This window comes from Suricata suricatta, chromosome 1 (assembly GCF_006229205.1).
Source record: "Suricata suricatta isolate VVHF042 chromosome 1, meerkat_22Aug2017_6uvM2_HiC, whole genome shotgun sequence".
Lineage (NCBI taxonomy): Eukaryota > Metazoa > Chordata > Mammalia > Carnivora > Herpestidae > Suricata > Suricata suricatta.
Window position 1 is genome coordinate 112,474,664 of NC_043700.1, and position 13,025 is coordinate 112,487,688.

At 35.7% G+C, this 13,025-nt stretch overlaps 1 protein-coding gene across 4 annotated transcripts in view; it reads left to right on the plus strand.

Moving 5' to 3' along the window:
* Positions 1 to 13,025, plus strand: part of SLC9B2 (solute carrier family 9 member B2) — a 46,899-nt gene that overhangs the window by 22,045 nt on the left and 11,829 nt on the right. For 2 of the 4 annotated variants that reach the window (XM_029942539.1, XM_029942555.1), the window contains 6 exons: positions 1,218 to 1,360; positions 2,214 to 2,341; positions 4,529 to 4,704; positions 6,759 to 6,865; positions 9,902 to 10,051; positions 11,304 to 11,348. In XM_029942539.1, the coding sequence (XP_029798399.1) occupies positions 1,218 to 1,360; positions 2,214 to 2,341; positions 4,529 to 4,704; positions 6,759 to 6,865; positions 9,902 to 10,051; positions 11,304 to 11,348 (749 nt within the window). The remainder of the gene's footprint in view (positions 1 to 1,217; positions 1,361 to 2,213; positions 2,342 to 4,528; positions 4,705 to 6,758; positions 6,866 to 9,901; positions 10,052 to 11,303; positions 11,349 to 13,025) is intronic. The other 2 variants (XM_029942542.1, XM_029942550.1) reach the window with 2 other exon arrangements.

The following is a 13,025-nucleotide window of genomic DNA, read 5'->3' on the forward strand; positions in this document are numbered from 1 at the left end:
ATTAAGGAAGACACTTGTTAGGATGAGCAGTAGGTATTGTACATAGAGGATAAATCACTGGAATCTACTCCTGAAATGATTATGGCACTATATGCTAACTAACTTGGATGTAAATAAATAAATAAGGTAATTAATTAAATTTTAAAAAGAATTTTAAAAAGAAACAGAAAAAAGAAATAAAATTCAAAGAAAAAAAGAATATCTTATGGTTGGCTTCCCTCTCCCTTTCTTTCCCTTCACATATGTTCATCTATTTTGTTTCCTAAATTCTACATGTGAGTGAAATCATATAATATTTTTCTTTCTCTGACTGACTTATTACACTTAGCATAATACACTCTAGTTTCATCCACATTGTTGCAAATATCAAGACTCCGTTCTTTTTGATGGCTAATATTCCATTGTGTGTGTGTATATATATATATATATATATATATATACACCACATCCTCTTTATTAATCAGTCAGTGGACACTTCGACTCTTTCCATAGTTTGCCATTATTGATAACACTGCTATAAACATCTGTATTTGAATCTGTATTTTTGTATCTTGTGGTTAAATACCTAGCAGTGCAACTGCAACACCCATAGATCATGGGGTGGTTCTATTTTTAACTTTTTGAGGAGCCTCCATAGTGTGAGGTGGTATCTCATCGTGGTTTTGATTTGTATTTCCCTGATGATGTGTGAGATTGAACATCTTTTCATGCATCTGTTAACCATCTGCATGATGGGAAGGTTTCGATTCATGTCTTCTACTCATTTCTTCACTGGATTGTTTTTTGGGTGTTGAGTTTGATGAGTTCTTTATAGATTTTGGATACTAACCCTTTATCCGATATGTCATTTGCAAATATCTTCGCCCATTCCCTAGGCTGCCTTTTTGTTTCCTTGATTGTTGATTGTTTCCTTTGCTGTGCGGAAGCTTTTTATCTTAATGAAGTCTCAGTAGTTCATTTTTGCTTTTGATTCCTTTGCTTCTGGCAATGTGTCTATGAAGAAGTTGCTACAGCCAAGTTCAAAGAGGTTGCTATCTGTGTTCTTCTCTAGGATTTTGATGGTTTCCTGTCACATTTAGGTCTTTCATCCATTTAAATAAAAACGCAAAAAAAAAAAAAAGAATATAAAAGAAAGGTGAACTCAAAAATTAAAAGTGCCAAAAATATTTTCTGAATTTGAAAACAAACTAAAGAGTTATTTGACTTCTCCATTCTAGGCATGCTTCTTGCCGGGTTTCTTATCAGAAATATTCCTGTCATCAGTGATAATGTACAGATCAAGCATAAGTGGTCTTCTGCTTTAAGAAGCATAGCCCTGTCTATCATACTGGTTCGTGCTGGCCTTGGGCTTGATTCGAAGGTATGAAGTATACATTTCTAATTACTGACCAGGAATTATACTCTTTTCTTATTATAGCTATTTAGAATCACTGAACTTTAGGCACTTTGCATGACAGCCTAAAGAAGAAAATGGAGTTTATTTCATGTAGGACTGACTATTCCCAGAAGATGACCTCATATTCTTTCTTGGAAGAAGGTGGAATTATACCTCTGGGGACAGCACTGGGAATAAGGCTCCCCTTTTCTCTGACAGAGATATAGGTCATCCTTATAAATAACAGTCTTGAGAGAAGTTAGCACATTTATGGTGTGCAAAGCCTTCAGCAAGTGTTTAGGGCTAAGTTTATGGCTCAAGAAACTGCTTGATACATGGAATGAGTCTCAAATATGCCTTTTTAATGCTTTTACTAATGTATATTTTTGAATGAGGGATTGAGTGTGCTTGGGGATGAAGGTTTTCACTCTGGCCTCGTTCTGGCCACAAGTTATAAATAAAGCTAACACTGAGAGGGTTCAGTGACTTTGGGGATTAATGCACAGACTCCAGAACATCCTGTCTGACTTCAAACCTAGCTGTACAAGTTACCAATTTCATAATCTTGGGCAAATGACTTTAATGTGTATCTTTTTAGATGAGGGCATCTAAATATAATGGGGATAATAGTATCAACGATATCATAATGTTTCTACAAGGACCAAATAAGCTATCTTCAAACACTTCAAACACTGAAATGTTTGTTAAATAAATCTGATTACCTGGCAAATTCATGATGATTCAAACATGGTCTGAATACTGAAGAAAAAGTGTCTAATGTCATAATGTCTCTCTGTCTTTAAATGATTATTTTTGTGTTTCTATTTGCATATTTCAGGCCCTCAAGAAGCTGAAGGGTGTTTGTATAAGACTCTCCATGGGTCCTTGTCTTGTGGAAGCGTGCACATCTGCTCTTCTGGCTCACTTCCTAATGGGCTTACCGTGGCAATGGGGATTTATCCTGGGGTAATGATTTTTCTTTGTCCTATGAAAATAATGCAGGGATGTTTGGGGTTTTACTTGATGATTCCATTCAAGGAATGCATAATAGCATTTTCTTAAAGGCATCAGAAAATACAGCACAGATATTCAGCATAATCTAAATATTACAACTTCAAAATATACTATATGTAGAAAACATCTAAGTTCTACAGGGATTAGGGGGATTTAAACTGTTGAAGATTATTGATGGTGTTTTACCTACACCTCATTCCTGCTGGTGAAAGAGATGCCATATCTCACCTCAGAGTCCATACAAAGGATAATAAACACATCAGCAGTAATCAATCTTTTCTTCTTTTGTCACCAGACAATTATGATTGGGTGCTGTCTCTTCCTTCCACTGCCAGTTCGTCTAATGGTTAATAGCCATGAGAAGCAAATAAATTAAGGGGCGCCTGGGCAGCTCAGTCAGCTAAGTGTCTGACTTCGACTCAGGTCATGATCTCATGGTTTATGGGTTTGAGCCCCACATCGGGCTCTGTGCTGACAGCTCAGAGCCTGGAGCCTACTTCGGATTCTGTGTGTCTCTCTCTCACTCCCTGCCCCTTCCTCACTTGCTCATGCTCTCTCTCTCTCCCTCTCAAAAATAAATACTTAAAAAAATAAGTAAATAATTATGAAAGTACTTAGTAAGAATTTAGTAATAATAAGTAGGCAAGTGTAATAGGTCAACTTATAAAATATCAGAAAGCTTAGTGTATGTAAGTTCATCTTAAACTCACATTTCATAAATAATTGATAAAAGCTTATGTAGTTCCCTATTAGAGTAATTAGAAATTACTAACTGCCTCATCCCCCTTCTGTAACCTCGCCTGCTTGCTGAAGAGATAACTTGTTGCAGAACGCTCCCCCACTCCTTTCACTAAGATCGGCCAAGGCAAAGCCAACATGTAAGAAGTCACGTAGTCATTATAGTTGCTGCCTTGCAGTATTTTAGGTGTTTAACAATGATTGGTCATTTTACAAGACAAAGAGCTTTAACATGATCGGTTTCTGTCAAAACTAACATCTATGTGTCACAATATAATTGGCTACTATAAAATGCTGCAAAATGTACTTGGTTAACTAGATAATGACGTATTCTGCCTGGCTGAAGTCCATAAAAGCTCACTGCTACCTTTGTTTGGGGCCATTCTCTGCTCTTTTCTCCTTAAGGTCAGGATATCAGGTTTGGCCCAGCCATGAATAAAATTTTGCTTCGCTTCTATCCGGCATTTGGTGGTCTTTTTCGATAGCATCCTGTTTCAGCAAGAAGCTAGAAATCCTTACTTCTGGTTAAGGCAGCAGAGTTATACTGCCTGGATTCAAATCCCAGCACTGTGACTTTACAGTATATGAATTTTGGCAAGTTATTTAATCTCTCTGCATCTCAGTCTCCTCATTTGCAGAATGAAGATGATTATTGTAGCTACCTTCTAGAGTTGTTGTAAGGATTAAATTAGTTAATTTATGTAGAGCACTTAAAATGGTGTTTGGCATTTAGTAAGGACTGTACAATGTTTTCTGCTGTTTCTGCTGCTAGTGTTAGCATCACTGTCCCTGCCATCATGGCCTTCTAATCTGTTGTCTTATTTTACATACAAGTCCCAAGAGAAGGCCTAATATTAGTCAATTCCAATTTAAAAAGCCTGCAACAGTGTTTTCAAACCTCATACCATAAATATTTCATCTTTTTTTTTAATGTTTTATTTATTTTTGAGACAGAGTGAACAGGGGAAGAGACAGAGGATCCAAAGCAGGCTCTGTGCTGATAGCAGCGAGTCTGAGGTGGGGCTTGAACCCATGAACCATGAGATCATGACCTGAGCCAAAGTCTGACACTCAACCAACTGAACCACACAGGCTCCCTATTTTTTAGTTTTTTTAAGGCAGATTCCTGCACCTTAACCCCATTAGGTCTTTTGTGCCACCCATAATTATATACCTTGGGGAAACCTAAGTGGTTCTAATATAGGCTGTCTGTGGCCACTCTTTGGAAAGTGTTTTGTAGAACATGTGTGTGTGTTTCCAGTTTGGTGCTTCATTGCTATTTGAATGACAATAGTTCTCTAAAGTGTAACCTCTAAAAGAGTAGACATTACTGTAATTTCAACAACAATAATAATAACGGGTAAGCTGCTCTCACAACTGTTTAAAGTGCTGCCTACTTAGTTTTGTTTTAGGTGCTGTATCTCCAGCTGTCGTAGTGCCTTCAATGCTCCTTTTGCAGGAAGGAGGCTATGGGGTTGAAAAAGGCGTCCCAACCTTGCTCATGGCTGCTGGCAGCTTCGATGATATTCTGGCTATCACTGGCTTCAACACATGCTTGGGCATGGCTTTTTCCAAAGGTAAACTGGTCAGTTCACAATGTGCTATTCCCTTGTGCCACAGAGACGTAGATCGTGATCTTAGAAGCTGGGCATATTTGCTTGATAACTGAATACAGCTCTTAGAAAAGTCTTCCATGCTTGCTTCACTTGCTTCTTTGAAATATCATAATATATATGTAAGTAGAATCTCTGTTTTCTTCTATAGCAAACAGAATTTAGAATACTTAAAAGTAAATCTGTTAGCACATTGTACGGAAAATCCTAATAAATTGCTCAACACATGAAGTCCTTCCACACTGTTCTAAGAAAAAAAATGTACTGGGGTACCTGGGGGCTCAGTCCATTAAAGCATCCAACTCTTGATTTAGGAAGGTCATGATCTCATGGTTCATGAGTTTATGGTTCATGTCCATAGTGTTAGCATCACTGTCCCTGCCATCATGGCCTTCTAATCTGTTGTCTTATTTTACATAGAGTTCTCTGCTCTCAGCACAGAGCCTACTCTGGATCTCCTGTCCCCCTCTCTTTGTGTCTCTCCCCCACTCATGTTTCTCTCTCTCCCTCTCTCTCTCTCTCTCTCTCTCTCTCAAATAAATAAAACATTTTAAACAATATAACTAGTATGTGGTTTTTTTGTTATTGTAGTTTAGGGTAACAGAATATGCCACACCAAGGTATGCCACTTTGGCATAAAGATTATTTTGAGCAGAAGGCAATTGAGAAGAAACAGAATCAAGAAAGGTATCTATCTCCCCCTATTTGCCTAAAAGGAGGGCATAAATTTTTAAGGGAATGAATATTTCCTCTACCAGGAAGGACAGAAGTCAAACACTGGGGCAACTTCAGACCCTTATCAGCTCACGGACAGACTCTGCTTAAAGCAGCCTTAGATACCATTGGTTTCCCTATTTGCTTTTTCACAATTTGCTGCCTCTAAAAGTTCAAAGTTCTTTTGACTTGACTTTCTCCAAAATTATTGTCTTTTGCTAAGATGTGATATATATTTCACATATAGGTTTTAGCTGCACAGTCCACTTACATGCAAATTATATATATTTACATACCAAATTCTAACCACCTCTTTGAGTTAGGCATCACTGAGTGCTTCTCTATGTAAGCAGGGTGCACATACTAACAAACTGCTTTTCTCTTGTTAATTTGGCTTTTTTCAGTCTGATTTATAGGACCCCAGCCAATGGACCTAAGGTGGGTAGATGGGCAACAGTTTTTCCTTCCTTACAGTTTTAATCATCATATATATCTGTGCTGACAGCTGAGAGCCTGGAGCCTGCTTAGGATTCTGTGTCTCCCTCTCTGCCCCACCCCTGCTTGCACTCTTTCACAAATGAATAAATATTTTTAAAAAAATTTTTAATAATTTGTTTTGAGGTTTATTTTTAGAAATAGCTTTTCAGAAACAGTATTTTCCCTACCCTCCTTGTGGTAAGAAAAGATTCTTGGGTCACTTGGCCGGCCTAGTCGGAAGAACATGTGACTCCTGACCTTGAGGGTCATGACTTTGAGCCCCATGTTGGGTGTAGCGATTACTAAAAACAAAAGAACAAATAAGTAAATTTTTAAAACTGTAAGAAATAGAAGATTCTTGATCTTAATTGCCAAATTTTTAAGTTACTGTATTCTTTACATATCAGGGCTATTGTAATCAGTTATTCGTAAAATGTCAGGCTCCTAATTGGCAATTTGAAAACTAGATATGTCTTCTTACCCAGCCTGTGCCTATAATAGTAGAACAAATTATTTCTGTTCATGAATTTTATCTTTTCTTAGGCCCTGTAAGTTAATTTTAATTGAAGTTAGCATAAAGAAGGGCACAAATCATAGCTTATACCAATTTTGAAAATTATCTGCAATAATATGCATAGCTTTCTTATTATATAGGCCTATCTTATTAGACATTTTAAGTTACATATATTTAAGAATATGGAGAGCAGGAAATATCTGTATATTTTCCCTTCTATGTAATTAGATGCTTTTTATGTTGATAATTAAAGTCTAAGTATTTACGGATTTAGAGTTCTGCCTGAAGTTTTTCTTTTTATGTGTTTTTTAAGGGTCCACAATGTTTAATGTTCTCAGAGGAATTTTAGAGGTGGTAATTGGTGTGGCAACTGGAGCTCTTCTTGGATTTTTTATTCAGTACTTTCCAAGCAGTGACCAGGTAAAAGAAATAATATATGGGAAAGTCATGCTCTAAAATGTCATTGGAAAAACATTGTAGAACAGTCCCCTCAAAACCAAGGTGAAGGACATTATTTAGAAACGGGTCCCCCATTGTAAAACTGCTTATTGCCAAATCAGTGCTATCCACAAGATATATGAACAAGGCTCGATGTGCAGTTGACCCCTGAACAATGCAGGGATTCGGGCCACCAACCCCATACACAGTCAGAAATTCATGTATAACTTTTGACTACCCCCAAACTTAACTATTAATAGGCTGCTGTTGACTGGAAGCCTTTCTGATAACATAAACAGTTGACTAACATATATTTTATATGTTGTATGTATTATATACTACATTCTTATAATAAAGGAAGCTATAGGAAAGAAGGTATTAAGAAAATCATAAGGAAGAGGAAATACATTTACAGTAGTGTACTGTATTTATCAAAAAAAAATTTGCATGTAAGTGGACCATGCAGCTCAAACCTATGTTAAAGATCAACTGCATAAGATTTTAATGCAACCCTGAAATTTTTTCCTCTAATGTATATTCTGTAAACTTCACATTTCACTGAAAAATAAATAACATTAGTTCCAGAATATGCATGCAAGCCTTTTTAAATTTTTTATTTTATTATTTTAAATTTTTATTTATATAATAAATTATATAATATAAGTTTATTGTTTTATTTATTTTATTATTAGTATTAATATTCAGATAAATCAAGATATAAAATGGTTTTCACTACCATTACTGAAATACTTTTTTACATTACAATACTTTTTTTAGTATCAGCATACTTAGATTGTAATACTACATAGACCTTAACATCTCATTATAATATAGTCCAGTATTTCTCACCAAGCAGATAAAATTTCTTTACTCTTCACAATAATTTCATAATATTTACAAAAGGTTTTTGTTTGTTTTCCTTTACCCTCCTAAATCTCTTGGGATAGATAAACACATAAAAATCTTTGTTTTCTATAAGCACTATCATTATTTTGAGATTTCAGAGAATTTTAAATGGACATAGATATGTAACTAAAGTAGAACTTTAAAAATATTAATATTTCCATTAAAAGAAAGTATGAGTTGAATTTTTACTATGCTCCAAAAACCTCCAACTAAAATTATAAGATTTTATGAATGCATAAAAGGAAATTACAGGATTTTCTAATTACACAACAAAATAAAGAGAAAAGTGATGGCTAATGTTTTGTTGCTTACTGTATATAAAATTATATAGTAAGTACAATTAAGTGCCACTCCATTCAATATGGCAGCCACCAGCTACATGTGGCTATAGCAGATCAGAAACATTTCAATGGTGCCGATACAGTGGTGCAGATATAGAAATTTCTGTCATCACTGGATGTTCTTTGGGGAAGTACTGATATAGTACAGTCATATAAACTCATGTAATCTAGTGTAAACCACATAAGACTCATGAAGAAAATACTATTAATATGACCTTTTTACTGATGAGATTGAGATTTAGGGAGAAGTAACTTGAACAAGTTCACGTAGCTAGAAAGCAACAGAGCCTTGTGAACGTTAGTGATCTGACCCTGGCTACTTCCAAGTTAAGCACTTCTAAAGACCTACTTGCCTTGAAAGTGATCAAGAAGTTTAGGCCATGGCAACATTTTTCTAGATATGTCTCTCCTACGGCAAGGGAAACAAAAGCAAAAATAAGCTATTGGCACTACATCAAAATAAAAGGCTTTTGCACAACAAAGGAAACCATCAACAAAACTAAAAGACTAAAACCTACTGAATGAGAGAAAATATTTGCAAATGGGGTATCCAAGAAGGCTTAATATCCAAAATATATGAAGAACTTATACAACTCAACACCAAAACAAACAAAACAGAAACCCAAATATTCCGGTTAAAATTGGGCAGAGTACCAGAATAGAAATTTTTCCAAAGAAGACATAACAGATCGCCAAAAGGCACATGAAAAGATGTTCAACATCACTAACCATTAGGAAAATGCAAATCAAAACCACAATGAGTTATTACTTTACACCTATCAGAAAGGCTAACATCAAAAAGATAAGGAATAACAAGTATTGGTGAGGATATGGAGAAAAGAAAACACTGCACTGTTAGTGGGAGTGTAAACTGGTACAGCAACTGTGGAAATCAGTATGGAGGTTCCTCAAAAAATTAAAAATAGAATTACCATATGATCCAATAATTCTACCACTGAATTTACTCAAAGAAGACTCTAATTTGGAAAGCTTATGCATGCTTATATTTATTGCAGTATTATTTACAATAGCCAAGATATGGAAGCAATGTAAGTGTCCATCAATAGATAAATGGATAAGGACGGTGTGATAGATACATATACAATGGAATATTGAGCAGCCATAAGAAAAAGAATGTGATCTTGTCACTTGTTGCAACATGGATGGATCCAGACGGTATTCTGCTAGTAAATAAGTCAAACTGAGAAAGACAAACAGCGTATGATTTCACTCACATGTGGAATCTAAAAAACAAAATAAATAAATAGGAAGCAGACCAGTTCTAGGAAAAAAAAAAACGAGGAGAACATCACATTAAGGACGAAACAGCCTAAAAATACTAGGGATATCACATCTTTAACTTTCACAAAAACTCTGTGACATAACTGCTTTTGGGGAGGAGAAGAAAAAAGTCTGAGGAAGCTAGGTAATGTGATGACTAAATATGCCAGTATTGTAAGAGAGCTAGAATGCTAACTCTGGTCTGTCTGGCTCCGAAGCCCATGCACTTTTTGCTACTATTGCATTCAGCACTATGAAATCCTGCCTGGATAACTGCAGAAGACAACTAGTGTTCCTGGGAGAGGAAGCTGCATTTGTCCATGTGTTGACTCTACTTTTATTAAAGAGAAGAAAGTAAATGCCATGGCATGCATATGTGCCTAGACAGATGTTTTCATTTTCCACTAAGTCCTGAATATAGAAAAAGCAATCATTAAAAATCAGTTATATGAAATAATTGAGCTAATCCACCTTTCTTTTTCTCCTCAAGGACAAACTTGTCCAGAAGAGAGCATTTCTTGTTTTGGGGCTGTCTGTGCTGGCTGTGTTCAGCAGCGTGTATTTCGGTTTCCCTGGGTCAGGAGGATTATGCACATTGGTCATGTCCTTCCTTGCAGGTTTGAGATGGGCTGGCAAAAAGGTGAATTTCATGTTCTTTCTGATCAGAGTAAATTTTTTTTGTTTCCAGATACTTTCCTAATAGCAAATTAATAAAATTATTTAATCATAAAAGCTATTTTCTATGCATGTGTAAATGTATGCCCAGGTGTACACACATACATCCTTTTCCCCCTTATATACCAATCTATAATTTGATGACTTAAATATATTATAATCATATTTCTATGTTACCTCCCTTATTTGTAAAGGCTATAGCTAGAATATTGCATTGTATAACCATCCTATCTTTAACCCATCTCCTGATAACAGATTTTAGATTGTCATTGGTTTTCTACTAAGATGAAAAATATTTCAATAAAATATCCTACCTATGCCATATTTTGTTAATTCTAAGATGCTGTCAAGTTTAAGAAGCACCGTTTTACATGCTACCAAGAAATAAAAAAGAATACTGCCAATTAAACTATGACATGACATTCTGATTTCAGAAATGTTAAAATGTGGGGAAAAAAATCAACAAAATATGACATAGCTTTGAGTTTATCTATAGGATAAATTTCCAGAAATAGGATTGCTCTATGAAGGAATATACACATTCATATTTTGATAATATCAATTTGCCCTTTTAAAAAACTGCACCAATTTATATTTTCACCAACAGTATGTGAAGAGGATCTGCTTTCCTGATCCAACTATTTTCAATCTTCAGATATTTTGCTAATCTGATAGTTTAAAATGCATCTCATTATTGTTCTGACTTACATTTATTTATAAGTGAAGCTAATCATCTTTTCCTGTGCTTACTAATCAGTTCAAAAGCCATTTTTAAAAAGATTGTTTTGTTTTTTCTCACTAATTTTCACAATCATTAAGATTATCTTTTGATTTGTACTGTGGAAATTATCTGGCTGCTATTTACTAATTTTAATATCAAGTTACATCCTTATAGATTTGAACTTGAGAGTAGCACATGCTATTCTGTTTAATGGGGAAATTAGATGTAGGTGAACCACCTAAATGCAGCTGTATCATTTTGGACCACCTGGAAACAACTGTTCAAAATAATTAAGCTTAAAATAATGCCACATGGAAAAACATGTAAGGGTTCTAAAGCTTGAGGTTAGGTATATACTTAAATTCAATTGAGTGAGTCTCTGCAAAGGTATAATAGAGACAGAATTTCCTTGTGAGTGAAGAACACTCAGGCTTTCACTATGTAATCTGTGATTACAAAGATAGGACAAGTATAACTGAATCGTCTTGCTTCACAGGACACAGGACTGGTGGGAACTGCCTGGAACACTGTGTCGAGAAGGGTATTGAAGCTATGGGAAAGTAGAGGGAGGTGGATTGGGCTTCAAAGGAAAGGAGAGGGTCCCTTTGAAGCCCTGCTCCATGCACTAGCTGCACTCCTGGGTCTGCTGCCTTGCAAGGTGCTTGGCTACAAGGCTTATTTCAGGTTTACTTTTTTCTTTCCTAGCAACACCTATCTTACTCAATTCTACTTTCTGATTTCAAATAACCTCTAACATTTGACAAGAGCAGAGCTGTAAACAAACTTCCTAGTATAAATCAGGTACCCGGATCATCCCTCATCTCCCATAAGCATTTGCTCTTATCAAAACTTTTGTTTTTCCATGGCTTCACTTTGCTTGTTGGCCGAAGCAGAGTCTTCTGTCTAATCTCAGCTCTGGACTTGAGGGCTGTGCTGCCTCTTTTGTTTCTCTCTGTGGACTCACTGCTATCTGTTTTAGGTCCTCTCCTGGGCTGCTGACAGATGTGTCCTGCACTTTGAAGCGCTCTGATCTATTCTTTGCCCCAGGACCAAGGTCACAGTTTCACGTTAGTGAAGGAGGCTGCTACACTCAAACTGTGACCCTTTGTCCAAAACTTGGGAAGTTTGTTCGTCATTGGCATTTCACAAACCATCCGTTCACTTCTTAAGAGCAATCTTTTTTCAGCAGTAAAAAAGTACATTACCAAAGCCAGCAATTTTTTAAATAAAATGATTTTTATTTTTCAGTATGAGGGCGCTGTCTGCTCATGTTTTAACTTTGGAGGGAAAATCTGAAAGAGAAGGAAAGAAATCATTTGCAGTTTCTCCACCTAAAGCCAACAGCTCTGTAAACTATTCAAATATTTTAGTTTATTTCCTTTTATTTATGCAACAAGAAAACCCTCAACAATGCTCAGAATAAGCTTTTTCAAACTGAACTTCTCACAGTTATGGGTAACTGATTTTCTGTTGTTACCCCCTTAAAGATCTTCAAAAAGCACAGCCAACTCATTATTTTACACTGTAACAGGTAAAAAGAGGGAAGGGAGGGAACTAATAATTTTTTTAATATTTCTTTTTATAATCTTAATTAGATCATTTCATTTTTTAAAGTTTTTATTTAAATTCCAGTTAATTAATATACAGTATAATATTAGTTTCCAGTGTACAATATAGTGATTCAGCACCTCCATAAAACACCCTGTGCACATCACAAGTGCACTCCTTAATCCCATCACCTCTTTCACCCATCCCACCACCCACCTCCCCTCTGGTAACCATCAGTTTGTTCTCTAGAGTTAAGAGTCTGTTTCTTGGTTGGTCTCTGTCTCTCTCTCTTTTTCCCTTTGCTCATTTGTTTTGTTTCTTAAATTCCACACATGAGTGAAATCATATGGTTTTTGTCTTTCTGTGACTTATTTCACTTAGCTTAATACTCTAGCTCCATCCATGTCTTCGTAAATGGCAAGATTTCATTCTTTTTTATGGCTGAGTAATATTCCATTGCATATATACTACATTTTCTTTATTCATCCATCTATCAATGGACACTGGCTCTGTTTCCATAATTTGGCTATTGTAGATAATGCTGCTTTAAGCATCAGGGCACATATATTCCTTTGAATTCGTTTTTTTTTTTGGTATTCTTTGGGTAAATACCTAGTAGTCCAGTTGCTTGATCATAAGGTAGTTCTATTTCTAACTTTTTGAGGGATCT